At 42.4% G+C, this 26,546-nt stretch overlaps 1 protein-coding gene across 1 annotated transcript; it reads left to right on the top strand.

The window, feature by feature from the left end:
* The first annotated feature begins 1,821 nt into the window (after positions 1 to 1,821).
* Positions 1,822 to 18,066, top strand: pde6d (phosphodiesterase 6D, cGMP-specific, rod, delta). Its single transcript, XM_053321775.1, has 5 exons — positions 1,822 to 2,043; positions 10,778 to 10,866; positions 13,141 to 13,266; positions 15,831 to 15,936; positions 16,474 to 18,066. The coding sequence occupies exons 1-5, from the start codon at positions 1,994 to 1,996 to the stop codon at positions 16,553 to 16,555; spliced, it is 453 nt and encodes a 150-aa protein (XP_053177750.1). The 5' UTR covers positions 1,822 to 1,993; the 3' UTR covers positions 16,556 to 18,066.
* The last annotated feature ends 8,480 nt before the right edge of the window (positions 18,067 to 26,546 follow it).

The raw sequence follows: 26,546 nt of genomic DNA, 5'->3' as shown, positions 1-26,546 counted from the left end.
TTGGCTCTTACTAGTAGTACTAGAGGACATTTTGGCTCTTACTAGTACTACTAGTAAACATTTTGAGCTTTACTAGTCAACTAGTAAGGCGAATTTGCGCTCGACTAGTTAACATGTCGGCAGTTTTGCAGCGCACTAGTTAACTAGTAAGACTTTGAGCTTTACTAGTTGGGTCCAGTAGTCGACTAGTGCGCAAAAAAGCGTACTAGTTGGGACTTTGGCGCTACTAGTGTGGCGCTTGGCTCAACTAGTACGGCTTTTGTCCGAACTAGTCGGTCAAAAGTGTCACTAGTTGCTGAAAAAGCGTAACTAGTTCGAGTTTTGGTTCGACTAGTACGGCAAAATGGCCAACTAGTTCGACAAAATGTCCAACTAGTGCTGCCAAAGACCGAACTAGTAGAGGAAACTTAAGTTTGATATCAAGGATATGTAATAAATGCTCAAAGGGCTTTCCATACTCCCTTCTAGTGCAACTAGTGGACATTTTGGCTCCTACTAGTACTACTAGTGGACATTTTGGCTCCTACTAGTACTACTAGTAAACATTTTGAGCTTCACTAGTAGTACGGGAATACAGTAACTAGTAGTACTAGTTGACTGCATGCACGTGAAACGGGCGGGATAATGAGGAAATTCTGAGTCCTGATTGGTTGGTTTTCTTTATTTTGAACTGGAGTGCCAATTGGAAACCTCATTCACCTCAGTTCATGCCTCGTCATTTGCATTTTGTGCAACTAGTGTAACTAGTAAGCATTTTGGCTCTTACTAGTACTACTAGTAAACATTTGGGCTCTTACTAGTAGTACTAGTAAGGTCAAAAACAGTCCACTAGTGTAACTAGTAGACATTTTGGGTTTTACTAGTAGTACTAGAGGACATTTTGGCTCCTACTAGTACTACTAGTAAACATTTTGAGCTTCACTAGTCAACTAGTAAGGTGAATTTGCGCTCGACTAGTTAACATGTCGGCGGTTTTGCAGCGCACTAGTTAACTAGTAAGACTTTGAGCTTTACTAGTTGGGTCCAGTAGTCAACTAGTGCGCAAAAAAGCGTACTAGTTGGGACTTTGGCACTACTAGTGTGGCGCTCGGCTCAACTAGTAGGCTACGACTTTTGTCCGAACTAGTTGGCCAAAAGTGTCACTAGTTGCTGAAAAAGCATAACTAGTACGAGTTTTGGTTCGACTAGTAGGCTACGGCAAAATGGCCAACTAGTGCTGCCAAAGACCGAACTAGTCGAGGAAACTTACGTTTGATATCAAGGATATGGAATAAATGCTCAAAGGGCTTTCCATAGACATATCAATTTATTTGACAAACAATAACCTACGTATGTGTGTGTGTGTGTCATCCAACTACATATCTGCATGTGGCTGCTTCATACAGGATGCTCTAGTCTGAGTCTGCTGTGAGCCAATAAACTCATTTAAACAGTAAAGTAAAAATTATGTAAAATAATAAAGTATGCAATTTTCTCTTTTTATTCAATAGCGTCAATAATTCTTTCATTTTTTCCCGTTAATTGTCTTTCGGTAGTCTCGTATTTTGTATGCATGTGTGTGCTTAGAAATGTTGTATCTAAAAAAAAAATGCGTGCAGCTTTCAGCCTGCATCACCCTTCATAAAGTGTGCATGTGTGAGTGAGCGTGCGTGTCTGTGGCGTTGCCCTTGGTGACGCGTCTCTATCCAGTTTAGTTTCACCCGTGCTTCTCATTCTCGGCTTGTGATTGGCTGTAAGGCGTTACCCTCTGCCTGTGACTGGCTAGGTCAACTGTCTGTTAGTTTTCTGTGTATATTTAGCTGATAGCATTATCGGATCAGATTTAACCTGCAGTCCAACAATACAGAGTTAAGTACATATACTGTACGCTATTTTCAGGCGAACATTAGCTGGCAGTGTAGTAAAATAATCAGTGAAGCAAACATAAACAGCAGCTTTGTTACTTCAGCAGATCCGGTTTTTCTTTAAGGAACGAAAACAGACGATTTCTGAAATGTCTTCAGACGAAGACAGGGCCAAGGAAATTTTGAAGGGCTTCAAACTGTATCCTTTTTGCCGTTGAGTCGGTTTGGTGTTCTGCTAATGTTAGACACAGTTATTATTAGGCGAAGTGTCTTTCCACTTTGTTGCGAGAAAACGTTAACAAGATGGTAGAAGCATGTTGTGAGTGCTGTGTAGTGTAATGGTACAGGAAGGTTAGCTGCTGTCACCAACCCGCTAGTTTCACCTCTCATTTGATAACGAGAGCCTCATAGCTGACGTTATCAAATGAGCCGTCTTTATTTCATGTGACTAGATGAAATTGTTAGCGTAATTACCAAGCTAGCTCGTTCTTACCTGAATGTCGGCTGGCCAGCTAAATGTTTGGCCTTGCCCGGTTGCTAAACTGCTTGGCTAACTGCTCAGTATGCTGATGGAGATCATATTAGATTGACGCAGGTGGCTGTCAGATACCGGCTGTCCTTGATCAAACTTTTACCTCCCATTAGCAAAGGGAGGTAAAGGAAAGTTAAAAGCAGAAATGTAACCGGTGTTAAGTACTTGGCTTGCTATTTGGTTTTGCTGTTTGATAACTATGATTGCTATATATTGGGTCTTGTGCTCTGCTGAGGTGTTGTTGATTATGTCAGTGTATTTTAAACGTATTTTCCAAACTGTCGACCATTTTCAATATTTTGAAGACGTTAAATGTGTAAGCACAACGTCTGTTGTTGTTACTGCCAGATTTGTGGTGTTGTTGTAATACAGCGAGTTTTCAAATCAGTGTGTAGCGGTCACTTGTTCTAAACAAAATGAACTTATAGTGGAAACAAGTGCATTTGTTTTTATATTTGTATATTTTCCAACACACACATGCGCTCTCTCTCTCTCTGTCTCTCTCCCTCCCTCTGTATGATATTTTTCCTAGACCACTAGGTTAACATTAGAGTGAATCATGTGCACCTGTAAGCCTTGAAGTGTTGAACATTTTCCTTATCTGCTCAACACAGGTCATGAGTTCATCTGTTTCATTAGTTCAAGAAAAAGTGATGCTGTGTTGTTGTGAATTAGTAGATTTACATTTGAAACTGTTCAGTGTATTCTGTACAGCTACTTTTACACATACTTTAATGTTTTAAAGCAAGTTGTAGATGTTGGAACTTGGGTAGGCCATCTCAGTGGGGATTGTAAAACTACACTGATTGATTTTGTTAAACAATAATTTGAATTGAATAACTTCTTCATGACTTCAAATTCATAACTCGTGTTTTGGATTAAAGGACAACAGAAGAAATGTATTAGCTATCCACTTTTATGGAACACTCTGCAGTGTGATCTTATCATTTATTCACCTTATCAGTTTTCTTGACATTCATTTTGTCAATAATTGATCTGGAGCATGTTTGCCTAAATAATTTAAGGCTAAGATGTCTTAGTCCCATCATACATGATAGTCTAAAATCATGTTATCAGTAGGTGCTTTTGTCTTTTTGACAGTGGCTTTCCCCCCCTTCTTATCAGCAGTCTAATGTTGACAGAGCCACATCACTTAATATTTGTTGTGGAGTAAACCAGAGTTTTATTGTCTTCAAGTACCAATAATGTTTTACTAAAACTCATTTCAAAGAAAAAGGTTAAGGCTGAATCCACTCCAATCCATCCAGGGTAATGTATGCCCTTCTTTAAATGCATATAGATGAGCAACATCACCATGGTGATATCAGCTCAAAGAAATATCACAGTAAACAAACAAAACAGCCAAATTTGCTTCAGAGCTTCCTAAAATAACATCTAATGTATGTTTCAAATACAACAACAAATCCTGTCATTGGTGAATATTGTATCCTGTCAGAATTTGCAGCAGCCTGTCAGTGGATCAATGAAAGCCTGCATGTCCTGGGTTCAGCACCTTGGACAGCGGTTGTGATGCACTTGATATGATTCCACAAAGGTCTGCATGACAAATATTTCTGTCCATGTGAAAAATGTGTGAATGCACAGGCCATATGTGTGAACACATCTGTGGACGTATGAGACACCTGATGTAATATAAACAGAACCAACTTCTTGTTTCCATGTCGAGGCGTATGTTTAGTACTTTAAGATGATCCACCTTTGTTGAACAGGAAAGTAGAAGGATGATACAATTTTCAGTCCACTTCAGACTTATTGTGATGCAGAAGCCTCTAGTTACATTAATTTGATCCCTTGCTGTAAAATATAATCCCAAGGCAAAAAGTATTTGTAATAGCTTGATGTCAGCTCATTAAAAGCATGTTGTTTTGATGGTGGTCTCTTTAAAGTTGTTTTGTTGTTCATTAGAAATGATAATTTGCTGTAAAAAAGTTGGTGAGAAAGCAGCTAGCTAGGAATGCACGCAGGTCTGAATGAAGGCTTCACATTAATATCCAGATTTATTCAGTCCATTCTGTAGTTTACTTTGTGATCTTGTTGCTTTTTAATTTTTTTTAGAAACATGTCTCCCATTTTCTTGATGTATCCAAATGAATATACAGTCCTTTGGTCTCCTGTTCTGCTATTGTTTTTGTTTGTGTGTGTGTTGGGGATGGATGCTGAAGTGGCTCTGGGGTGAGGGGGTGAAAGAGTAGCTTACTCAAGGCAGGTTGTTGGGGGCTGGGGTGACATGTTAGTTAGAACATGGATTTATATTACATGTCATAACATCCAACATCACTGACTAATTTTCCATCCAAATGCCAAGCATGCTTAACACTGAACCCCTCCTATGGTGGCTCCAAAACCAAGCTTCGATCATGTTTTTAATCCTTAAAGAATGCATTTGTAATGAAAACAAAGTGGAGCTTTGCATCTGGAATGTGATTGTGTGTGAGTGGAGCCAACATGACAAGTTGATATTTTCTATATTACTGTCTGGACTTCATGTGACCATATAGGACTAAATTAGCCACAGTAATACCTTCTAGAATAAGCAGGACAGCACTGCAGCATGCTACAATTACTGCAGCCAAAGGCCCAGTACTGTCTAGCCAGTAAAAAAAACAAGAAACATATAACCTAAACTGATCATGAACCAGATGTTATTTAACTATGTATGAGACTTGTGACCCTAATATATCCCAGTCTATATAAAAGATGAAGCTGTGAGTATTTATCTATGTTTCTTGGTAAGGTCAGGCCTTTTGCTGTAATGTGGTAATACCTAAATCCATGATTTAGTCGAATGGGGATTTACTGCCTTCTGTTCATGCAGCCTTGACAAAGCAACACAGAAGCTGAACAGCACCCATGTATTTACACTGTAACGTTAACATTGCTACCATCTGTTGTTGAACATGAAAAAAAAACTGTAAGAATATAAAACTAGTCACTTTAAAGTGACTTGGTTGGTTGGTCAATGTTTTCTTTTCTTCAGAGCATAGAGAACATCTCTAAAATGAGTAGCATCTGCTGTAGTAAGTTATTTGTAGTCTCACATATTCAGACCCAAAGTCTGGCTGAATTTCTGAGATGGTTGAGAATAAATGGGGACAGGTAAACAGTCACAAAAATGTCGAAAAAGTGAAAGAACAGTAACATGGACTGAAATGGCCTGTTTTACTCAACAGGTCTACACATCTCTTGAAACAGATCTGGCTCTGTACTTGACTTGACTGGTTAATTACCTGATTGACAGAAAAATATTGAATGGCATTTATTTAATCAAAGTAAAAATATCAAACATTTTATGATGATGGGTATTCATTTCTGGCTTACATGAGAATTCTTTGAACAGAAGCATGCAACCATGGCAGCGTTCAGGCATGCTTCATTTGAATAGGGGCAGTGTATGATGCAGCAGAGGTGCCAACACAGAGGTGTCAGCAAAACAAACGGATGGTTGTCCAGAAAAAAGATGAACTGGGCTCAACTTTTGCCACAATGCATCGCCACATGACACCTATTGAAAAATAGTCCATAGACTAATTGAGTTAAGGTTGGAGTTAGGAAGCTGCCAATACTTGAAAGCTATTAACCTGTCTTTAAAATAAATGCAGACTAAATGGTAACAGCAGCTTTTCACTGGGGGCTCATTAACTTGTATGTATGCAGGCACCTTGGTGGTTTACACACACACACAACCAGCAGTGGGCCCTTGAGAGGTCATGGTACAACCTTGTATGTGATGTTGTAGTAGCTGAAATCAATTGCTGTATAAGGTTTTCTTTAGTTTGTGAGGAAGTGATTTGGGGGAGAATGAAGAAAAGGGGCAGATACTATCAGATAAGATAAATGTATTGATCCCACAGTGGGGAAAATTCATTGCTACAGCAGCTCAAACAGATAGTGATAAGAGAAAAAAAAAATGGCCAGTGTATAATAGTGCACCATTGTACAGTGTGACTGCAGTGGGAATGAAGGACCTGTGGAAGCGCTCCTTCTTACACTTGGGGTGTATTAGTGTGTCAGTGAAGGAGCTGCTTAAGACCCTCACAGTCTGATGCAGAGGGTGAGAGGTGTTGTCCATGATGGAGGACAGTTTGGCCAAAACCCTCCTCTCTCCCACCACCTCTATGGAGTCAGCACTTGTGATGATTGTTCCTTCCTAAATCTGAACAAGCTTTTATTGGTGTTAGTGTCATAATGGACTTGCTAAATGGTAAATGGACTGCACATATATAGTGTCTGTCTAGTTTTTCCGACCACTATAAGCCACATTCACCCATTCATACAGGAAGGACCTGCATAGCACGCCACCATGCAGGTGTTGGCACAGCCATCAGGAGCAGTTTAGGGTTCAGTATCTTGCCCAAGGACACTTGTACATGTGGAGTGGAGGAGTCTTCTGATTAGTGGAAGACCTTGATAGTGGCTTTACCTCCTGAGCCACAGCTGACCCGCTAAAATTATGTTTCCTTTCACTCTCTCTCTTTTTTGTTTTTGTTTACAGAGACACATGTATAGAGATTAGAGTAGTACGGCCTGGTGAGAATGCATCAATGAAAACTTTGCAATGTAGCTTGGATTATTCTGGACGGTGTGGAGGATGATGAGTTTAATGCAGGAGTTTGGATTTAGTTAGACTTGAGAGGATTAGAGAAACCATTCACCTCAGCACACTTTACTAGAAAGCCAGAGGAAAAGGTGGGGGATGGTGGAGCTCTGCTGTCACTGGGATCTGATCCATAATAGTTTCTGACGGCCAGTACAGCTATGCTACAGAACTTCCCGTTCTTTTTGAAAGGACCACTGCAGTTAGAGCCGCACTGATTTAAGTGTTTTAGGGTTTGCTGCTCAATAAATCCTTAACTTATATAGTATAGATGCAAATTTACTGACAATTGAGAAGGTGATTTGAAATGTTCATTAAAACCAGCTGAAACTTGGAACTGCAAGAATTTTCAGTGAAGAGTTGAGTATTTTTAGGCTTTTCCTCTGTTTATTGAATCTGATTAAATCAGAAGCGTAGTTTTAGTTTTTATTAGAAAACAATAAACATTTTCAAAAAACAAATGATTATGTATTTTTCCTGCCTTTAATATTTCATTGTAGATCAAATACAAATATAAAATAGTAGCTTATTCTTTATTCCATTCATGATCTGTTCACTCAATAACAACGCCCAGGAATTGTGATTGGTGTAACTTTTCTGCCTGTTTAGTTTCTTTAATATTTTAAGAAACAAATTAATCAAAGAAGTGAAGCAATCTGTAGCCTAATTTAGATTAGATGATATTACATGCATAGCATGTTACTGGTGAAGATGCTGGACATTATTACAGTGGCATTTACAACCATAGCCTGAATCTTTTTTTAAAAGTCTTTCACAACATCCTGACCAGCTGTATTCATGACTATCTTTGTCACTGAACGTTCGCTATGTGTTTTTAGACAGTTGAAGGTGGTGGTGGTGGTGATGAGGGGAGATAAAGGGCTTCACAGATGGTGTGGAGTCGAGTGTATGTGACACTAAGTAGTATCTGAGTGTGACAGGATGCTGAGTGGAGAATCTTCTAGAACAAAGGGCTGTGGGATGATGGTTCTTGTGTCCATCCATCTGATATCCAAAGATAAAATGTGGCTTTCACAGCATTGGGTGGCATCATGTGGACTGCTAACGTAGTGTCTGTGATTCTACCACTAGCAATCATCTAAGTCAGACAATTTCATATTTTTCACTTGCTTTAAATGAATCTATGTGGTCGCTGGTGTATTAAACCTACATAAAGGCCCTGCTTTTCTACTCATTTTGTATTATTATAATAATAATAATCATACATACATACATACATACATACATGATGATGATGATGATGATGATGATGATAATAATACTGTGTTTTGTTTAATTGGTGCAATATAACATATCAAAAAGACAGGATCATAAGATGAGGCAGCACAGTGTCAGAACATACAGACATTTAGATAAGGGGAGGCTGAATTTGATGAGTTGAGTTAGTGTTTGTGACTCTAGGATTGGGTGAAATACGTTTGCGAAGGGGAAGACTTAAGACTAGCAAAGAGAAAGCATAATATAAGCAGACAAGCCTGAAAAATTAATATAAAATGATTTGGCACTACAGGGATGCATTTAGGGAGGTGTGCATTTATGTTGTTTTACTGTTGTCATTATTTATGTATTAAGTTTGATTCCCCACTCTTCCAGTCCACATGTTGAAGTGTGCTCGGGCAACATACTGACAACATATTTAAAACTGCTCTCTCTTGTTATGCAAACACCTTAGATGGTTACTTGCTGTCATTGGTGTGCAAGTGTGTGGATGAATGTGAGTGTGAATGGATGACTGAACAGCATAAACATTGTAAAGCACTTTGGATTATAGTGTTATATAAATGCAGCCATTTACCATTTATTTACTGTATGAATCTTTTCTACTCCTGCTGTAGGTTTTTAGGTTGCTGATTTTAACTACGTGTTTTATTACATCACATTATAGCTAGCTTACATTTTCCTGGGTTCATTGGCTGTACATGTCCTCAAGTAGCAATTTAGCTTATGGCCAATGGGGGCAGTAGTAGAAAGTATTATCAGCTGCAGACTCAAATCACAAACCTGTAGTACCACAACAGGAAATACAGACTTGACACTCACAGTATGCTTTAGTATATGTGGTCCAACGTGTGTTGTTTTGTAGAGTGACTGTAAACACACAGCTTGAGAAGTACAATGGAATCACTGATTAGGTACTTATAACGTCTGTGATTGACGCTTGTATTGTGTTTATTGTGGAGGTCAGAAACAGCTGACAAATTGACAGACTTGTGGGACAGCTAGCAGCCAGCATCATCTCCTCAAAGCCTTGTTCAGCTTCCCCTCTCTCTTACACACTGCTGAGGTCTCATAGAAGCTACTAATGGTCCTTTTTATTCACCCTTCATTCAGTTTGAAACGTGAGTTTTTAAAGCATGCTATTGCTGGATTTTTTGGCCAATGTTGTATTTCCTGGTGTCCAAGTCAAATGCTCGTGCCAGGTTTACCAGGCCTTTACTTCAGAATCAAGGATACTGACCATGTACTGTAGTTCCTAGTGGCTCTCAGGTGGCTCTCTGTTCCACACAGTCCTAAGAGCAGTGTTCATGAAGCTACATGGTGGGTTTTGAACTATCTCTTTTTTCATATCTTCATACCTATCTGACATTTCACTGTTGTATACAGTATATGAAGGTATTTGTGTAAAAAAAACGGCTGAGTTGCTGGTGATAGAAGTCAGCATTTATGACATGTTCTAGTCTACAGTGCTGTGTGTCTAATAGAGCTGCTATTGACTTTTTTCCCTTACTGCACAAATTAACCAATTAGCTGTTCAAACCATTGTGGTAAACAGCATAAAGTAGTAGTATTTATATAAGACTGCCTGTTTGTCTCTCTGAGCTCCATATCATCTGTGAAAGTGGGGTTTGGCAGCTTAACACATTCCTTCTCTGCTGTACAGATGCTGAAAAACGCTTCGGACGCCTTTTTCCTCCATGGCAGTTTTAGCCCCGGCCAAGTAGTGCTCCATGAATCTCATTCAGACCTGGTGCTTAGGGCAGATACTTACTGTACCTTTGATACTGGATAAATGACAGCAAAGGTTACACTTGTTTCATACATAAACTAACTTAAATCACCTTATTTGCTCAATTTTGCTAATTAATACAGCTGATAAGGATCAATGAACTGATCGACCTTCATCAATTTCAATATGGAAGTGTGGCAATATCGTATGTTTAAATGTTGACCCATTTTAATGATTGACTATCTCACTCTTTTAAAGTTGGCCACAGCTTGATATTTAAATGGTGACAAATGTGAACAAATGTGAATTATGTTACTGTTCTATCTTAGTTGGCTGTACAATGTGTTGAAAGTGAAAGCTCTTGATAAAATCCTATGTTAGGGATGTGTTTTTTTCTTAGTAAGCTCCATATATTCATATGCTCCATATGTTTTGTCCAATGCTACAGGATGACTTGTTGGTGATGACATTATTACTGTATGGGCAGCATGTCATGATAATTCTATTATGACATGCTCCCATACTGTAATAATGCCCAGTGAGTATGATTGCCGACCCTGATCTCCATCCTGTCCCTGTTAACCTGAACATAGCTTCTTACCCTGCTTCCCTTCTGAACAACTGTGAGCTGATGAATATTTCTCCACAGCCTGGTTTTACCTATAACTGCTGTCTCTATTACAAACCCCTGTGTTGAAAGGCAATTACCGTAGTTCTCTTATTCCTGGTAGTGTTTAGAATATTTCATGGCTATTTCCCTTTAGTTCCTTTTGCATATGTATTTGTTTCACTATGGTCACTTAACCTTTTCATCCCAGAAACTGGATGAACCTTCGAGATGCAGAAACGGGCAAAGTGCTGTGGCAGGGAACAGAGGACCTCTCTGTACCAGGAGTAGAACATGAAGGTACATTCATATTTAAATGTAAAACTAGATGCACATAGGATGTATTCTAGCAGATTCTGGTCATTTATTTATTTATTTTACTACTAATCTTTTGCAGCTTTTGTTCTTTTTTTCATCAGTTCAGATAGCATTTGCTGATCAGCTACAATACGCTGCTGAGATCTGCAGGGACTCTGCAAGACACAGCTTTACACAAGCTGGCAGGCAGGAATGAAATGACACCAATTTATAGTTCAAGTTCAAGTTCAAGTTCAACTTTATTGTCAAAAATCTATGTAACAGGGTTAGCACAGAAGTCTGAAATTGCGTTTTACCAGTCTCCAATGTGCAGTTAAAAAGACATGTAAAAAGACATAGACAAAAATAGACAAAAATCCCCCCCCCCCCCCCCCCCCCCCCACACACACACACACACACACACACACACACACACACGCACATGCACACACACACACAGTGTGCAAATACTGACATAATACACAACCACACGCACACACACACACACACATAACAGCATAAGTACAATCAGTGGTCATAGTAAAGTGAAAGTGTAGGTCTGTGGTCTCTCTACAAAGTGCAAGAGTAAAGTAAAGTGCCAGTGGCATGGTGAAGGAAATGTTCATGGATTATAGCAGTTGTTTAGAAGTTGCAACAAAGATGGAGGTTATCATACAGTTATTATCAAGGTGTTTCCTTTCATTTATGTATTTATAAGGATGACACACATTAATTAAACATTGCTGTACATGTGCTAGCCAGCTGGCTCATTTTCAACTGCAGTCATTTGGAGATGTGATAGCATTATTAACCAAACTGCAGGATACTGGTTCATTTTTCATCCAGTATTCTTCTTTTTCAAGGGTTTAATTGTGAGATTGAATAGGAAAGGAGACAGACGGTAATACTGGCATATGTCTGTGCCACAGGAAATACTTAAAAGTTAAAGTGTCCTTGAGTTTGTGAAAGGTGATATATAAATCACATCTATTATTATTATTATTATTATTATTATAATTATTATTGTTAAATTTGTATGCAGCGAGGCTTTGGGGCACAGACAACAGAAGCTTGTAGTGCAGCTGTCCAGCCTCCTTGAAGTTTTTCCTTGACCTCACCTTGAGGTCTTGGTATTTGTTTTGTAGAAACACATTGTAAACAGCTTGACCTCGCTCTGCAGAGGGTATCTCAATTTAGCCTTGAATTAATGGCCTCTGAGCCACAGAAAGATTGACGGTTTGATTCCTGGCTCCTCCAGTCCGCATGTAGATGTGTCCTTGGGCAAGATACTTAACCCCAAATTGCTCCCGTTGCTGTGCCAACAGTGTATGAATGTGTGTGAATGGTTAGTTTCTCCTGATGAGCAGGTTGGCACCCTGTGTGATTCACACACACATTCACACACATTCATGACCTGTCATCAGTGTATGAATGTGTGTGAATGGGTGAATGAGATGTATTGTAAAAGCGCTTTGAGTGGTCATAACGACTAGAAAAGCGCTCTATAAGTACAGTCCATTTACCATGAAATGTTGTGCGAAGTGTAAAAATTACAATTACAAAAAAAAGGCTAAAAGAAATCATAAGTAAATGTGAAAATGTGCAAGTAACAATTTAGAGATAAATTAAACATGTTGCCCTTACAAGAGATGTAGTGGCATCAACTTGTTATGCTACAATGATTATAATAATATTATAAATCAATAGTATATATATTTATCATGGTAAACAGTACTATCACAATTATCATCAAACCTATCTGAAATACTAATATTAACATCTGCAGCATCTGTCTGAACAGCATCGCCACATCAATACTAACAAACAGCACAGCAAAGCTGAAGCAGACCTGTAAGAAGGTAATGTGTGCTGTCTCTCTCTCTCTGGCTATAAGAAGTTATTTAACAGGCCATCTGAGGGGGGAAAAACAAAACAAAACATTGGTTATGGGTATTATGTCATTAAAAAATGCAGTTACATGAATTGCTATGGTGTATTGTTGTATGTCTGGTGGCTTCTGTTCTTTATTAATGCTGAATTTGTATGGATTTTTAACAGTCAGAGCGTCTCAAAAAAGTGTTTGATGTTAGATATGTCTATCATAAATAATGTACAGTAAAAAAAATTGGTTTCCTTTTGAAAGCTCTGGTTGCTATTAGTCACATTTTGCGACTGAACCCACAGCAAGGCTTGACTCAATAATTCTGCCAGTGAATCTCTAGTTTCAGAACTAACTTTGTTCGAAAAGTTCCTTATAGTTTCTCCCTGTCTCTCCAGCTCGTGTCCCAAAGAAGATCCTGAAGTGTAAAGCAGTGTCCAGAGAACTGAACTTTTCCTCCTCAGAGAAACTGGAGAAGTTCAGGCTGGAGCAGAAAGTTTTCTTCAAAGGACAGTGTCTAGAAGGTAATACTATTTAAAGCAAATACATTAAGATCAGTTAAAGATACGCTGTGGAGTTTTTGAACACCAGTAGTACTGTGACTTATGCTTAAATGTGTGGGTCTCCATTTTATTTGCTCTTGTGCAAGCTGGCGATGCTTGCCAATATTTCCAAAAACAAGACTGCTAGGATGTAAACTTGGATGTTAGCAATGCATGTTTAAAAAAATCATATTTGAAAATGTTTGATGAGGAAGGAAATATATTTAATATGTTTGCTCGACTTCAGAGATTCACACAAAACGTTTTGGTGAGTAGCACTGTATGTAGACATAAGTTGTTTGTTTACCTGAACAACTCACAGGACATCTTTAATAAAGCCCACAGTAAGTTTAATAGACTTCATAGATCTTAGGCCTGCTTTTAAAGCATCTAAAAGACCAATATCAAGGAAGTGGTAGATCCAGAGGCCTCATCAGCTTGTCTAACATGTATCCTAGAAGCAGAGGCGGTCCTGGTTAGTTTTGCGCCCTGGACGGACCGACCAGGGCGCAGACGTAGATGGCTCCTCCTCATCAGACTCCAGGAGCATCTCAGAAGCCTGTGTGGCTGTGGAGGTAGATGGCTCCACATTTTGGCCAGTGGGAGCTGCTCCAAAATATTTCAAAAGTGCCCCTGAATTTACAATTAAGATACAATATGTAAGTTAGATCACACTAAACATGCATCAGTTACCCAATTAAAAAAACCCATAATAATGCACAATGTATCATCATTTGTTAACATCCTATTAACTAGGAATAACATACTACAAATTATTCAAAAAGCTAGCCTATATTACATATAGCTTACAAAATGTCATGTCAATGTATATTAGAAGTTATTTAAATTAGCACAGACCCACGTATAGCATTAAAAATTCCACAGTCAGGATTGTTTAACAAATCCCCAGACTAATAGGCCAATCTTACACTTGTTGTGTTGCAAACACAAACTAGCCTATGGGTGAAATTAATTGCATGATATGATGCCTCAAATTCTAATAGTTGCTAGTTCAGTAAAACTAAAAACCAAATACAGTAGTCTTCTGTGGCTATGTAGCAACATATTAGCAAGAGGCTAATAAATATCGTATAGGCTACTGTTTCATTACATGCACAATTAACATCACTCACAGAGACCTGCATACCTTTGTCTTTTGAACATTTCTCCTCTTCTTCTCTCCTTCTCTTCCTGAACTGGGCACCTGATGGTTTTTTTGGCCTTTTGTCCATGATACACCATTGACTTTGTTACCTTTTCCGTCCGTCAAATACCTAGAGTCAAGACTGACGTAATGTAAATAAATTCACATAGCTGCAGGCACAGATTCGTTTATTTGCATTTTATTTATTTATTTATTTATTGCATTTTCACATAACCCAATAACTTACATGTAGCTATAACGGGTCTGTATTAATTTTATAAATGTATTACTGAAGCAGCAGTTTGTGTTGTGTGGCCTGGGATCATAATCATCACAGGTCAGTCTATCCCCCGCCCCCCTCCCCCCTTGCTTTTCCTCTGAGAGTGAGACTCACTCACAACCCACCCCCTCCCCTTTGCCTTTTCTTCTGACACACACAACCTGTATACATGACTCTCAGCAGCAAGTTGACGTGATAGTAGGGGCGCCTCATCGCCCACTGCACCAACTTGATGTGGAAATGAGCGGTATTAGTCTAGAAAACTTTTTCTTCTTTTTTTTTGGGGGGCGGGGGGTGGGGTGGGCGCTCGTGTGCCCCCACGTAGATTGCGCCCTGGGCGGTTGCCCACATTGCCCATAGAAAAAACCGCCCCAATTGCAAATGATGCACAATTCATGGTACTATCAGCAGCCATAATTCATTTTTGAATTCAGCCTTCACTGTCAAAGAACAGTGAAACACATGGCAGTCAAAAAACAACAATAACATTTATTTCAGTTCATGAAGTTTGTCTGTCATTAGGAAAAAGAAACACAGTGACAGTGTTGTATGTAATCGTGTATAAATCATTATACAAAAAAATATTTAAAAAAAAATGAAATTATTATTATTATTATTTTTTTTTTTTTACTTTTTATTTTTTCAAATATGTTTTATTGAGCACCAACCATACAAAGTGTACAGTGAAACAGTGCTTGAACATATGAGACAGTGCACACATTTTTTCCCATTTTTTTTAATTTAAAAAAAATTTATTTGATAAGTGCGGTGCCTATCACATCTGTCTGCATGACGTGCATGTAAGATCACTTCCTCTCTGCAGCTACACTAATGATAAGTCAATTTTAGTCTAATTTTTGAGGCAAACAGGACAGGATTCAAGACAGACAACTGATTGCTTGTAATTCACTACACTTTGATGTTTACCCTTCTGGCCCATGGTACAGCAGCTATTATAGGAGGGTTATATGTGGTCCTACACTGAAAAACACAGAACACACAATCCATACCAACACAACATGTTTATGTTGCTGATTTCTACCAGAGAGAGAAAGTCTCTGGATCTGTATTTAACCATTTTGGTGCACTGAGCTCTTTGTCTGTCTGTGTCTCCCTGTCTAGAATGGTTCTTTGAGTTTGGTTTTGTTATCCCCAACTCCACCAACACATGGCAGTCTCTGATAGAAGCAGCCCCAGAATCCCAGATGATGCCAGCCAATGTTTTAACGTGAGTTTCTTTGTCTTTCCTATGTGTTATGTTTCCATACTGCTGACACCTGCAGTACAGTATACCTTTGCCATCCTTTACAACTATTATTACTGCTACATCTGATATACTAACATACAGTGATACAAAATCAGTGGATATTGTGTACATGTTAGAAATAAAGGTAATGTCAACGTATTCACCAATTTGTATGTATCTGCACATTATCATGATTTGATCATTGTTTGTGATATATACAGTATATGTGTATGTATATATATATATGTATATATATATATAAACTTATAAACTTATTTACATATTTTGTCCATCATTTGTATCTGTAATAATAACAACAAGCTGTCTGGTATTAACTTGGTTAGCACACTGTCATCATAACTGACAGGAATGCTCGCTAAAACTGCAGGAATAAGACCCAGGTTGTAATTTACTTACATTTCATGCATCAGTGGCAGTGTTATACAGTGTACATGTGTTTTTCTGTGGCAGCAGAAGTAGTGGAATTTGATCAAATGAATATGTCTCTTTATATTTCAGTGGTAATGTGATCATAGAGACCAAGTTCTATGATGATGATCTCCATGTCAGCACCTCCAGGGTACGACTCTTCTACGTTTGACCTCTGGCCCCTGGTTACACCTTCCCATGCTGATGTCCTGCCAAGGTCTATAAATTACCAAGTTTAGCTACATTTTGCAGCAGTAAACAGCTCATTGCTGACTTGGGATCAGCACATTTGGGTGAAACCCAGCTGTGACCCCACAGTCAGTGAAGTAAGCCTTTTATTTGGTTGTTTTCTTGTTTTGTGTTGACCTGAAAACTTCTAGACCTTGGGAGGAGAGGGAAGAGGATGAGAGAGAACTCTGTTGTTTCCCCTGTTCCAAGATCAACTCTCTCTGCATTTTCCCCCACAGACTGTTTCACTGTAAATACATTACCACTGATCTTAAGTCAGCCAGGAAGCCACTCTGTAAATGACACAATTTGTGCTTTTTTTAAAAAGTCTGCCCTTTCTCACTCCAAGGTTGCTTTTACTCAGGAACAGAACACCAGTGTTGTAACCATCTGTGATCTGATATTCTCCTTTTTGCCTGAACATGGAAACATGAGCTGCACGTCATTGTCAAGGGAAGATGCAGCTCAGTGTGTCTTCAGAACTATGCTCAAGATGTCATAATAAAACAATACATTTCCTCTAGTTGTGTCCCATTCCAGAACCATTTCCTGGCAGAGTACATCATCAGGGGTTCTAAAGGCCCAACATATTCAGCCTTTCATTATATACATTTGAAATACAAAACAGGTGCATTTTTCTACAATGTAACCCCAAAATCCTCACAAAATGTTTGTTATCAGAGCAATGGAAGTCAAATGGATATATCTGAGCATATACATTTTTTCAGCTAGCAACTGTATTCTGAGATTCCCACAGTTGAGGAGGATTGCATGAATGCACTGTTAATAGTGGTCTCTGTGAGGCCTAGTTCTGGAGCTGCTGATGTAACTGTAATCCTCTAAAGGACACACCTAAGCAGGCAACTTCTGCAGTGGGACACAGCTTCTAGCAACCAAACATGTTCTGTTTTCTGACTACATGAACTAGTGTGGAACACTGATTTTTAGTGTAGTAAGATGGATGACCAAGCGCCTGTTTTTATTCCAGTCCACCACCAAAGCTGCTGGTTTAATCGGATTGCTTCTTGTCTGTAGTGTTTGGAATGAAAACGTGCACATTGCTGTTATGATGACATATTTGGTATTTGAGGAACGTTCATCAGCAAATAGAGTTTTATTGCATTCATTTATGTGTACTTTACCTTCAGAGGTGTAATTAATTAAAATATTCCATTTTCAATTAAATCATAATCGGGTGCAGATCAAGACATGCATCATGTATTCTCAGTAATTCACCTGTTCTGCAATTTTATCCAGAGCTTAACAGCTGCTTAAGGCGTTAAATTCTGCTCTTCTCTGCCCTGTACATCCTGGCTAGACTTTTAACTTTGGCTTCCCATCCAATTTATTACAGTCATGTCATTGTTAGTTTTTTCTTAGCTGCTAACTGAGCTGTATAAAATAGACTTGTGTTTTAATATTACAGGACTTGTGGATTAAAATCATCCAATGTTGTAATAACATGATGTGTGTGCAGGGTCTTTATTGTGTATGGGTTAGGATTACTCTCCAAACCCTTTAACATATGGACAAAATACATGATCATCTAGGAAAATGTGAGATTGTGAAACCACATGTGTTTGTTTTTACAGTTATTGCTATTTTATCAATTGGTAAGGAAGTAAATCAGAAAAAGGATAGGAACACTTACAGTTTATATAGTAGTAATACTTGATGAACAAAACAGTCTACAGCACTATATTAGGCAGTGATGGGGAAAATACAAGTTATTACAGCTTTGTACCTCTGTTCCACTACAGAAAGAAACAGGGTGTTACTACTTATCTACAATGATCTGACAGCTGGAGTGGTTACATAGCAGATCAAAATTTTATGATCAAAACATAAGTTTGTAAGATTGGTTACATTCCTGTAGATATAACAATACTAAAGAAAGTAGTGAAAATGAGACCTATCTCAACAAGCACCAAACCCTGCTTATATTGCCTATGAACGCATCAGTGATCAGTGATGTAAAAGAACACTCGTAAAGAAACTGTTCTGCATAGAAAGAATAGAATACAACTTTGTTCACAAAAGTGGAACATTGGCTTGCCTGTCCAGTTAATTAAAACATCAAAAAACACACAAACAAAGCATGACAACAACAACACTGACAGTATGAATACTCCAAGTAATAATACATTACATTTATGGGAAAATATTAACATTGAGTCCCTGTTGCTTATGAGTTAAAGACCATGTAAAGTGAATTCAGACATTTTCTTCTAAACAGATTAAATAGGTCATGAATGTATTTCTAAAAAAGGTGTAAAAAGCATTTCAACCATTTAGATTTGAAATATGGAGCTAGGCTTCACTAACTGTGTTTCAAGATTTCTGTGTTCAGGATTTAGTGGGCGGGTCTGAAAAATCCATCCATCCATCCATCTTCTTCCGCTTATCCGGGGTCGGGTCGCGGGGGCAGCAGCCTAAGCAGGGAAGCCCAGACTTCCCTCTCCCCAGCCACTTCGTCCAACTCTTCCCGGGGGACCCCGAGGCGTTCCCAGGCCAGCCGAGAGACATAGTCTCTCCAGCGTGTCCTGGGTCTTCCCCGGGGTCTCCTACCGGTGGGACGTGCCCTGAACACCTCACCAGGGAGGCATCCGGGAGGCATCCTAATTAGATGCCCGAACCACCTCATCTGGCTCCTCTCGACGCGGAGGAGCAGCGGGTCGACTCCGAGCTCCCTCCGGATGACTGAGCTTCTCACCCTATCTCTAAGGGAGAGCCCAGCCACCCTACGGAGGAAGCTCATTTCGGCCGCTTGTACCCGCGATCTTGTTCTTTCAGTCACTACCCAAAGCTCATGACCATAGGTGAGGGTAGGAACGAAGATCGACTGGTAAATCGAGAGCTTCGCCTTTCGGCTCAGCTCCCTCTTCACCACGACGGATCCGTGCAGAGTCCGCATTACTGCAGACGCCGCACCAATCCGCCTGTCGATCTCCCGCTCCATCCTTCCCTCACTCGTGAACAAGACCCCGAGGTACTTGAACTCCTCCACTTGAGGCAGAATCTCATCCCCGACCCGAAGAGTGCACTCCACCCTTTTCCGGTTGAGGACCATGGCCTTGGATTTGGAGGTGCTGATTCTCATCCCGGCCGCTTCACACTCGGCTGCGAACCGATCCAGTGAGAGTTGGAGGTCACGGTCTGATGAGGCCAACAGGACCACATCATCTGCAAAAAGCAGTGACCCAATCCTGAGGTCACCAAACCGAACTGCGCCTAGAAATCCTGTCCATAAAAATTATGAACAGGATCGGTGACAAAGGGCAGCCTTGGCGAAGTCCAACTCTCACTGAAAACAAGTCCGACTTATTGCCGGCAATGCGGACCAAGCTCTGACACCGGTCGTACAGGGAACGGACGGCCCTTATCAGGGGGTCCGATACCCCTTAGTCCCGGAGAACCCCCCACAGGATCCCCCGAGGGACACGGTCGAATGCCTTCTCCAAGTCCACAAAACACATGTGGACTGGTTGGGCAAACTCCCATGCACCCTCAAGGATCCTGCAGAGGGTGTAGAGCTGGTCCACTGTTCCACGGCCCGGACGAAAACCACACTGCTCCTCCTGAATCCGAGGTTCGACTACCCGACGGACCCTCCTCTCCAGCACCCCCGAATAGACCTTACCAGGGAGGCTGAGGAGTGTGATTCCCCTGTAATTGGAACACACCCTCGGGTCCCCTTTCTTAAAAAGGGGGACCGCCAATCCGATGTCGTGTCAACCATGACAGCCCCACAACATCCAGAGCCTTGAGGAACTCGGGCCGGATCTCATCCACTCCCGGGGCCCAGCCACCGAGGAGCTTTTTAACCACCTCGGCAACCTCAGCCCCAGAGATAGGAGAGCCCACACCCGAGTCCCCCGGCCCTGCTTCCTCACCGGAAGGCGTGTTGGTGGGATTGAGGAGGTCTTCGAAGTATTCCTTCCACCGATCCACAACGTCCCGAGTCGAGGTCAGCAGCGCACCGTCCCCACCGTACACAGTGTTTACGGTGCGCTGCTTCCCCCTCCTGAGATGCCGGATGGTGGTCCAGAACCTTTTTCCAGGGCCTCACCGAACTCCTCCCATGTCCGGGTTTTTGCCTCACCGACCGCCCTAGCTGAGCTCCGCTTGGTCTGCTGGTACCTGTCTGCTGCCTCCGGAGTCCTACAGGCCAAAAAGGCCCTATAGGACTCCTTCTTCAGCTTGACGGCATCCCTCACCGTCGGTGTCCACCAGCGGGTTCGAGGGTTGCCGCCCCGACAGGCACCGACCACCTTGCGGCCACAGCTCCGGTCAGCCGCCTTAACAATGGAGGCACGGAACATGGCCCACTCGGACTCAATGTCCCCCGCCTCCCCCGGTACATGGTTGAAGCTCTCCCAGAGGTGTGAGTTGAAACTCTCTCTGATAGGAGACTCTGCCAGACGTTCCCAGCAGACCCTCACAATGCGTTTGGGCCTGCCAGGTCTGGCCGGCATCCTCCCCCACCATCGGAGCCAACTCAACACCAGGTGGTGATCAGTTGACAGCTCCGCCCCTCTCTTCACCCGAGTGTCCAAGACATGCGGCCGCAAGTCCGACGACACGACTACAAAGTCAATCATCGAACTGCGGCCTAGGGTGTCCTGGTGCCAAGTGCACATATGGACACCCTTATGCTTGAACATGGTGTTCGTTATGGACAATCCGTGACGAGCACAGAAGTCCAATAACAGAACACCGCTCGGGTTCAGATCGGGGGGGGGGGGCGTTCCTCCCAATCACACCCTTCCAGGTCTCACTGTCGCTACCAACATGGGCGTTGAAGTCCCCCAGCAGAACGAGGGAATCCCCAGGGGGAGTGTTTTCCAGCACCCCCTCCAAGGAGTCCAAAAAGGCTGGATACTCTGAGCTGCTGTTTGGACCATAGGCACAAACAACAGTCAGGATCCGTCCCCCCACCCGAAGGCGGAGGGAGGCCACCCTCTCGTCTACTGGGGTAAACTCCAACATACAGGCACCAAGCCGGGGGGCAATAAGTATTGCCACCCCTGCCCGGCGCCTCTCACCAGTGGCAACTCCAGAGTGGACGAGAGTCTAACCCCTCTCGAGGAGAGTGGTTCCAGAGCCCTTGCTGTGCGTCGAGGTGAGGCCGACTATATCTAGCCGGAACTTCTCAACCTCACGCACCAGCTCAGGCTCCTTCCCCACCAGAGAGGTGACGTCCCTAGAGCTAGCTTCTGCAGCCGAGGATCGGACCGCCAAGGTATGTCTGTGGGAGAGGGGTTCCATGTCCCTTCTTCAGGCTGTGCCCGGCCGGGCCCCATGGGTGAAGGCCCGGCCACCAAGCGCTCGCCTCCGAGCCCCACCCCCAGGCCTGGCTCCAGGGGGGGGCCCCGGTGACCCGCGTCCGGGCAAGGGACACGAAAAACCAACTATGTTGCTCATCATTGGGGTCTTCTGAGCTACCTTTTGTCTGGCCCCTCCCCCGGGACCTGTTTGCCATGGCAGACCCTACCAGGGGCATAAAGCCCCCGACAACTGAGCTCCTGGGGTCATTGGGACACGCAAACCCCTCCACCATGGTAAGGTAGTAGCTCAGGGAGGGGGTCTGAAAAATCTGATTAGCATAAACCCCATAAATGCCCCTGCTGCTGTAGAGGTATAAATACATTCAGCACACACTACTACTACTACTACTACTACTACAGTCTACAGTTAGCCAGTTAGCTGAATTTCGCCTGGTTCACACCGGGCGTGGAAGCGCTGCGAAGCGTCGCGCTTGGAAGTTCTTGCGCGTGCCACAGCCCCTCAGTTCACACCACCGAAAGGAAAGTAGCTACGCTCCTCGGCACTTCGCAGCTAATCGCGGCACTTCCGCGCCCGGTGTGAACCAGGCCTTAGCAGCCGAGTTAGCAGCTGAAAGCTCTCAGACATGGCACGTCCATGTTTCTTTGGTGACTTTAATTGACAAGTGATACTTGGTAAGGTTACTTGGTAGGGTTACACTCGGCAGGCACTCCCACAGCATTTGGTAGCAGAGAAAGTGGCTGAATTTTACACAACTTTGAAGCCTAATTTCATATATTTGGCGATTTTTTTAATCATTCAAATTTGGCAGGGTGGTTAACAACACACTTTTCTGTGGTATGTCAAACTCAGAACACATTTATTCTTACTTTACACGGACTTTAATGTCTTGTTATATATACTTGTAGCCAGTGGACAGAGGATGTATATGTTGCTAACTGGCTCTGTGGCCTTCAGATCAGTTTCAGACCTAGCCTAATTAATGGCCAGCTTCCTCCTGTATGGTTATATCACCATGCAGTGATTATATGACACACTCTGAAAATATCTAACATACAAAAGTGTTGTCTGGTAATACAAAGAGCTATATCACACTTGATGGCTTTAAACATTATGACATGCAGCAGATTTAGTGTCAGTCTAAGATGCAGTGGTCTCTAGTGGCATTTAGGTGATCTCCATGAGACAGGAGCTGAGTCTGGAAGGACAGTTTGGGCACAGCAATGATGTTTGATGTTTGTCCTCTGTTCCATGGTTTCTAATCATGTAGGAAGTTTTGGGTATTTTGTCCAGATTTGACCTACACTTAGATCCATATATATTAGGACACTGACACAAATTCAACTTACAGCTATATAATGAATCTGGGTTTAAAGTGCAGACTCTCAGCTTTAATTTGAGGGTATTCACACCCAGCTCCACCCACCCTCTTTTTGAGGGGACCATAACTAATTGGACAACTGATTTTAAAGCTGTTTCATGGACAGGTGCGGACAATTCCTTTGTTATGTCATCATCAATCAACAGGTAAAATGTCAAAATGGAGTTGATTGCAGGTGTGGTCTTTACATTTGAAAGCTGTTCCTGTGAACCTAACATGCAATATAAAGAACTCTCAATGCAGGTGAAACAGGGCTAGTTTAGACTTTGACAAAAAAAAAACACTTCTAAAAGCAGCACAGTTCAGGAACAGCTTTCTTTTCAACCTGAGCCAGAATGATGGGAAGAAAAAAGTTTGGACAAGGCTTGGAACATCTCATAATCCAAAGCATACCACATCATCTGTAAAGACAATGTGATGGTTGGGCATGCATGTGTGGCAAAAATGGAGAGGGGGAAATTGTCGGACTACGCCACCTGTTGGCCAAATGAGGGAGAGTTATCAACTACGCCACCTGGGATTAACACCCAGGAAATACACCAACCCATAGGTCATGCAGATTCACTCACAGAGGATGGAGACGGACTTCACAATGTACAAAATTTATTAACGAAGAATTGTAATAATTAAAATGACATGCTAATACAGTGAATACAGTGAGTGCCAAACAACCAAAATTATATTAATTGCGGTAACAAAGAAATAATAAATCAATAAATCAACCAATAAATAACAGGAACAGGGCTAGGATCTAGGTTGAGCGACAGACTACACAAAACCAAAGGGGGCGAAGGAAAATAATGCAAATCAAAGAGAACTACAAACCAAACCACCACGTGTCACACCAAATGAAGGGGAGTGCGAGGGGAACAACCACCCGGGGGCCTGCCGCACACTATGCCAGCTCCTGTCCTGGAAAAGAAAAGAAAAGAAAAGAAAAGAAAACAATTATAATACCGCATACAGGAAAAAAAGGGACACTCAGGCAAATGTAAATTGCACAATTTAAAAGAGATTAATACTAACATGCACGCACGCACGCACACGCACACACACACACACACACACAAAACAATAAAATCTACTACACAATGGGCAAAAACCATCCACCAATACACAGAACACATTACAGACAGGTCCACAGCTGAAAACAAAAAAATACACGAGAAAGAAAATAATCTAAACCAATAAACAAAAATAGTAAATAAAGAAATTAATCAAACAAAAGTTGTGGTGACAGGATAAGCCCCAAAAGCTGCGTGAGCAGCGGACACTAACGAGATTTATTGTCCCGTTAAATCAGACCATATCCAGTGGCAACAATAGCAGTAAACGGAGCGACAGCACCACGGCTGGTGGCCGTAAAAAGCCGTCTCCCAGATTGCCCAGTTAGCGGTGCACGTCCCTGGGCTGGACACTGCATCCCCACGCCGAGCGCCGGAGGAGAGGAGGCACAACCTGTGGCCTCGACAGTTATAGCAGGCAGGGAACAGGACAACTTTAATAAATGGCTATTTAAGATAGCAGATCATTGGTGTAAATAATGGCAAACTTACCCGAGCAAAGCGAGCTTAGCACCGTGCCCAACACGCAATTACCAATTCACGGTGAGGGCAGAGAGCAGACACCACTCCTCAAGATCCCCACAACTGCACGCCACAACGGCACGGCCGACACCGCTGTAAAGTGGTCAAACAACGGCAGCTATCATACCATTATGCCCCATGGAAAATATATGTAAAATAAATGTATGGCAGTACCCATGCTTACCTTAAGTCACCCGTTTGGTGCGAAAAAGCTGGGCACGCCAGAGAGAGCCCTCACCCCCCTCACCATCTCTAGACGGATCACCGGAGTCTGCCAGTGCTGCTGAAGCAGGTGGAGACGGCACTCTAGGGGGGCGAGCACTGGACAAGACCTGGGCCTTCAGCATGTCTCGGTGCACCTGCCGAGCCCTATGCAGCTCTTCCACAGGGGCAATGGTATAAACCGTTCCGTCGCCTGATGGGACTTTCAGCACCTGATAAATCACTGAGCTCCATTTATCATGGAGCTTGTGCCGACCCCTAACACCACAGTCTTGGAGGTAGACCAGCTGGCCCACCGCTCTTTCCGTCGGCTTGCAGCAGCCAACAACCTCTCACGAGCATTATCAAAGGCCACCTTGAGCCTTTCCTGATGTTCTGTCATCCAGTCCTGCACTTCCCCTGGCTCAGGGTCTCGGACCCAACCCAAAAGGCAGTCCACGGGAAGCCTAGGCTCTCGCCCGAACATCAAAGAGAAGGGCGACTCTCCTATACTTTGATGTGGTGTAGTGTTATAACAAAACAACACCTGCAGGAGACAAGAAACCCAATCCCGCTTCCGGGAGGCTAGCAACGTCCGCAATAGATCATGAAGAGTTCTATTAAATTGCTCACACTGCCCGTTGCCGGCTGGATGGTAGGTAAGGAGTGGTTCGCGATTTATCTACCTCATACAAGCGACAGAGCTGTTGAATCGAGGAGCTCTCAAAGCTTCGACCTTGGTCAGAATGAATACGACTTGGGATAACAAATTTGAAAAACCATTCGGTCAGCAAGACCTGAGCCACAGTTGCTGCCTGCTGATCCCGGGTTGGGACTGCCACTGTGTACTTGCTAAACACATCAGTCATTACCAGAACATTCTCCAATCCATTCCGTGAGGGTTCGAACAATGTGAAGTCGATGGCGACAATCTCGTTCGGCTGAGATGCCAGTAGGTGACCCATGAAAGTATGGGGCACTGACCCCGAGTCCTTGGCAACCTGGCAACGCTCGCATGTTTGGACCCACTGCTTGATTTCGGCAGACATCCCCGGCCAGTAGCAGCGCTGCCGCATCAGTGGTGCGCTCGATGCCCTGGTGACCATGGTCTTGGTGCAACTGAGTCAGTGTTTCCACAGCAGGTAGGACAAGCTGGAGGTACTCCCCCATCCGAACGAAACGTCCAGCGGCACAATATACATAATATATCAGGAGTGTCAATGCAGAAGTAGGAAGTTGCTGCCTCATGTCATGAGTAGGCTTAGCTTCCTCCAAAAGGGCAGAAAATTGCTCACACTGGGGTGTCCATGCAGAGCTCAGGTCCCGCCCAGAGCCTCGCTTGGACCGGGTGCCTGCGAGTTCTGCCACCAGCTTATGTAGGGGACCTGCCAGCTTAGTGAACCCCTCAACGAACCGCCTGTAATAGCTGGCGAACCCCAAGAACGAGCGCAGCTCTTGCACATGGCAGGGACGCTGCCATT

This window comes from Scomber japonicus, chromosome 7 (genome assembly GCF_027409825.1).
Source record: "Scomber japonicus isolate fScoJap1 chromosome 7, fScoJap1.pri, whole genome shotgun sequence".
Classification (NCBI taxonomy): Eukaryota; Metazoa; Chordata; class Actinopteri; order Scombriformes; family Scombridae; genus Scomber; species Scomber japonicus.
This window is presented reverse-complemented; position numbering and strand designations above follow the sequence as displayed.